The sequence below is a fragment of the Phragmites australis genome, chromosome 19, assembly GCF_958298935.1.
Source record: "Phragmites australis chromosome 19, lpPhrAust1.1, whole genome shotgun sequence".
Taxonomy (NCBI): Eukaryota; Viridiplantae; Streptophyta; class Magnoliopsida; order Poales; family Poaceae; genus Phragmites; species Phragmites australis.
The window spans coordinates 3,762,765-3,767,419 of NC_084939.1; the positions used below are offsets into that span (position 1 = coordinate 3,762,765).

Sequence of the window (4,655 nt, forward strand, 5' to 3'; positions counted from 1 at the left end):
TGCTAGGTTTGAGTCGAGTGGTAGCCTGGCATACTCATTAAGAAGGAGACTAAGGAAATTGTATGTCTGTCATCAGCAGCCTGACCAGGCAAGTGGATGAAGACGGTGCAGTGGGGCATTGTTCCGTCCCGTAGCATTGAATGCTCCGGAGAAGGACTTGGCAGGCTAACATGGCGGCGCATGGTGTCAGGCTATACGATGCCTTTAGAGCAAGTGGGCACGCCATATCTTCTGAAATGATGGTCTGGGTTAGATATTAGGATAAACAGAGGCTTTCTGTTTGGACCCACATGTAAGTTCTTCTCCTCCCTACTCTATAAAGGGATGAGGACCCCGTTTGTAAGACATGGCATATCGAGTCTAGGAACCAGCTAGAACATCATCTGTAATCAACTGAGATCATACACACACAGCATGTAGGGCTATTATCCTCCGGGAGGTCCGAACCTGTATAACTCCATGTGTCCTTGAGTTCGCTATCGACACATACGACCAGTTCCTGAAACTTCATTCACGCACCTACTATCCAGCATACCCCGGAATCATTATCAGGGATTAACCTTCGACACTATTATTATTAAACCTCTATCTATTCTTGGTGAAAATATTTATAGCCACCAGTTCCAATACTTAGCATGCCTTGCATAGTGTCTTCCCTCTCATCTTTTCCAAGGATTGGCTTATCCAATCCTGGTGACCTTGGCTCTGATTGCCTAAAACACTAAGGAGATTGCAGTTTTCCATCCGGGTGCCAGGTTTGAGTCGAGTGGTGGCTTGGCATACTCATTAAGAAGGAGACTAAGGAAATTGTACGTCTATCTTCCGTAAGTACCTTCGAAACTCCAGCTGTAGATGACATCTTCATAGTGTCTCTTTTACTAGGGCATATCGGTGTTGTAGATCCACAGTGAGTTTGAGACGAGGAAATTATTAGAGTACTCATCTTTGTGTGTTATACGCGTGCTCATCTAGGGGCTTTTCCGTCATTAGCTATCCCATGTTTCATTGTACATGTCAAGCATCTTCTGTCGTTGACTCAAGAGTCAAATTGCTTTATAACTTATCGATGCTTTAAGCAAAAGGCGGGTTCCGACACGCCTGCTCTGAGTGATTCAGTACATAGCTTTGCACGTGTTTGAAACGATCATGGCAAGTGGCGGACTTCTTTTTTCTTTTTCTTTTTTTTTCTTTCACTTCCATACCTAAAAGTCGAAAAGAGACTCTCAAATACACCCAGGATAAATAGATTTGAGTCCCCTTCGCTCCTACGGTGGATCCACCCCTAATGGTGGCTCGTGGGTCTCGTTTCCATGGCCGGGGTCTTCACTTGAGTCTTCTCCCCGGCCGTGATCGCCGGTGGCAAGACAGGACAGACAGAGGGCTCCATGCTTCCCTGCAGCTAGCGGGCCAATCGCGAGGACCTTTAACCGAGTCCTTTCCACGGCGTGATTTGCGGGTCAGCCTTTATCATTTTTCTTCGTTCGTTCAATTTAAAAAAGCAGCAGAAGAAAAACAGTCCGAGGACACTCGCGTCATAGATACATTTCATTTCAATGGTCACAAAAAAAAAAGTGAGCCCGACTTCAAGGAAAAGAAGACTGGCGACTTCTTTACATAGAGCACTATTTTCCATGCATAAAAGAAGACAGGCAACTTCTTTACATAGTATATCTGGTAATAATAAATAATAATAGCTTTAAATGCAAATTTTGTAGTACAAACATCACCCACGCAAACCATTCTCGGATAAGGATATGTTTTTTTGTCTTCGAAGCTTCATGCAGCACTATTTCCCATATCTGTTTTTTTTTAAAAACTTTATTAACTCTTATAGTTACATCAGAAAGGAGCCAGCCTCAAGGTTAGTTGAAGAAGACTTTTACGGTACACCTAAATAAGTGCATGCCGTCTATTTTCTTCATCCGGTAGTTTAGATTGGCCCAATAATACTCTATCGCCCACCAGTATCATAGGTATCATTAAAGAGTATCATAGGTATTATAAGGGTAGGATTGGAAAAAAACATGATAAACTTGTAAATTATATGTTTAATTAGGGAAGGTCAAAATGTTAGTTTATTCTTCGGATAAGCTTTCACTTATTCTGTTCATTTCATTTATTAGGGTTTTCACCCTCCGTCGGCCGGTCGATGATGGGTGGCGAAGGTCCGAAGTCCGGCCAGTCAATGACGTAATTACCCCTAAGGGTACCAAGATAATTACAATAATACCTACTAAAATAGACGGTTGGATCACAATAATGACACTCTATACCATCTAGTATCATGGTGTACTGTAAATGTTCTCTAGTTGAATCGGAGCATAATTAAGTGCTCAAGTACTTAGGTTTAGTTTTTGTTGGCTTCAATTGGCGTACCGATGCAACGAGAGGGGACAGCGTGTATGCGCTTTCCAGGACCTCAACTGCTACATACTCTCCCTGGGATAGCTTGAAGATGTTCTTCTTTCTGTCGATGATCTTCATCGTCCCATCGGGTTGCCACTCTCCAATATCACCTGCATACATAATTAAGGTGATGGCAAGTTTCTGACAAATTAATCATCTTCACTAACTGATCATTCAGTAAGCTAGAAGGAAGTGAGAAATAATTCTGCACCTGTACGGAACCAGCCATCTGATAACACTTCTTCAGTGAGGTCAGGGCGCTTGTAGTACCCAGAGAACAAGGTGTGGTCCCTCAAGCAGATCTCACCCCGGGGCGTGTCTGACAGCGCGTCGTAGCCCATTTCAGGGACGGACTCCAGTCGTGCCTCGATCGTCGTGACAGGAGGGCCAACTGTTCCAATCATTGAGAAAACATTGGCAATAGACGTGAAGCATCCTGCACAACTCTCTGTGAGCCCTGCATATCAATATGACAAGTGAGGCCACATGGTTCTCAAGACCAGACGTGTAACTAGACTACTAGAGTTCTGTTAAGAATTTAAGAAATCCAATACTGATTTGGACAGATGAAGAAACATTGGTTGGCATATTGCCATCCATAAGAACTGAACTAAATCGTGCTAAGATGCTAATATGGTCTGAAGCTCTTACCGTATCCTTGTAGTAAGACACTGTAGCTGGTTACCCGCATGAACTCTTCGATGTGCCTTGGCAAAGGTGCTGCTCCTGCTAGCATGAGATGTATACGGCCTCCAAGTCCTTCCTTTATCTGCTCCTGCTAGCATCAGATATAATTCACGTAAATGAACCATTTCTTCAGTTTCAGACATTACCTGTTTAATTTCACTGCATCTAAGTCTCGATCATGATATTTTGAGGCTAAATCACTTAAGCATTGTCCTCTATCATATTATCATTCTTATCTTACCCACTATAACTCTTCTCTTTTACCCGTTCACCTTTAGGCATCATTAACAATTGACCTGGGTGAAGAGAAAAAGGAGTTGCTGCATTCTGAGTTAGAGATGTATAGAAGGAAAAAAAATTGAGTCACTGGTTAATCTGCAACAAGAACGAAATGGCCTGATTGAACCGAAGAAAGACCTCGCCATACAGCCTGGAATGTATGTTTCGCTTCCTCCCAGCGTGCCAGCTACAGTTGCAGGAGACAATGATCCCTGCGAAGACACCACTACTTCAACCTCAGAAACAGGGCAACGCAGCCTGACAAACAACACCAGTAGCAATAAGCACAATAATTCAGGTCATCGAAGGAGAAACCGAGCTAACGCTTCTAGAAGACAACCTCACAGCCAGGCTTCTACGCAACAATGGCAGATGAAAGGAGCAGACACTTCACACCAATAACATTGAAGCAATGAAGAGGTTGAATGTGAATTGTTGTTTTTTTTATCAGTTATGTATATTGATGGTGTGCCCTGCCTTCCTTTCATATTTTATCCAACCAAAGCTCTTGATTCAGCAGCATGATTTTAACGCTGTCGTTGTGACCGAGAGTTAGAGGACTATGCATAGCATATTGGTACTCTGGAGTTTATTAAAGAGAGAACAATGCACTGGAGTTAATGTCAATGCAAAGTTGAGGCTAGCTTCTGCTGCGTAACGCGAATATAAAACTGCCACGTAACACGAATATAAATCTTGCATGCTTTAATCTTACTTGTACTAGACAAGTTTTGTTTCATTCATTATCAAGAACTCAATTGGAGTAATTTGTAATAAATCACGAAAAAGGTGAGATACTCTGTTTATAAAAACTTTCTGCATGAGTCACAACAATGGACGTCTTCCCAACGTTGCTGCTTGCAATTTCTGTTTGAATCACAATGACTGATTGACAGTTCATGTATTCATAGATAAACACACAATCCATCTGGGTTGTGTTGCGGAGTTGAAGCTCGCGGACGTGGCCAGTCCGGTTGCTGCACCGGACGCCTCTCCACCGGCAACAGTCCTGCTCACGGTCATCTCGCCGCCATGAGTTGAGGCGGCCTGCCTGGTCGCTGGCGATACCTTGCTTGAAGGCCAGCAAGGCGTCCCTCTCGCGCGGTGTGCACAAGCCGTCGCCGGCCGTGTTGCCCGGCCGGATTTGCAGGAGCGAGTGAACGGCGGTTGTGAGGATGACGAGCACGACGAGGCACCGGTGCAAGAAGCTGGCGGCGGTGGCGGTAGCCATACTGGTGGACGTGTTCCCGCGCAGTTACTCTTCAGTACATGCGCGCTTGACT

General features: G+C 44.2%; 1 protein-coding gene across 5 annotated transcripts; it reads right to left on the reverse strand.

Annotated features, from left to right (window-relative positions):
- Positions 1-2,285: 2,285 nt before the first annotated feature.
- On the reverse strand, positions 2,286-4,414 carry LOC133900736 (probable CoA ligase CCL6). 5 transcript variants are annotated; one of them, XM_062341963.1, is made up of 5 exons: positions 3,511-4,414; positions 3,335-3,389; positions 3,058-3,184; positions 2,618-2,863; positions 2,286-2,516 (listed from the first exon to the last, which is right to left on the reverse strand). In XM_062341963.1, the coding sequence occupies exons 3-5, from the start codon at positions 3,140-3,142 to the stop codon at positions 2,326-2,328; spliced, it is 522 nt and encodes a 173-aa protein (XP_062197947.1). In that variant the 5' UTR covers positions 3,143-3,184; positions 3,335-3,389; positions 3,511-4,414; the 3' UTR covers positions 2,286-2,325. The 5 variants fall into 5 exon arrangements, with proteins under 5 accessions (XP_062197947.1, XP_062197948.1, XP_062197946.1 ...); XM_062341964.1 differs by having other exon boundaries at positions 3,335-3,413; XM_062341962.1 differs by having other exon boundaries at positions 3,058-3,181; positions 3,500-4,414.
- Positions 4,415-4,655: the final 241 nt, after the last annotated feature.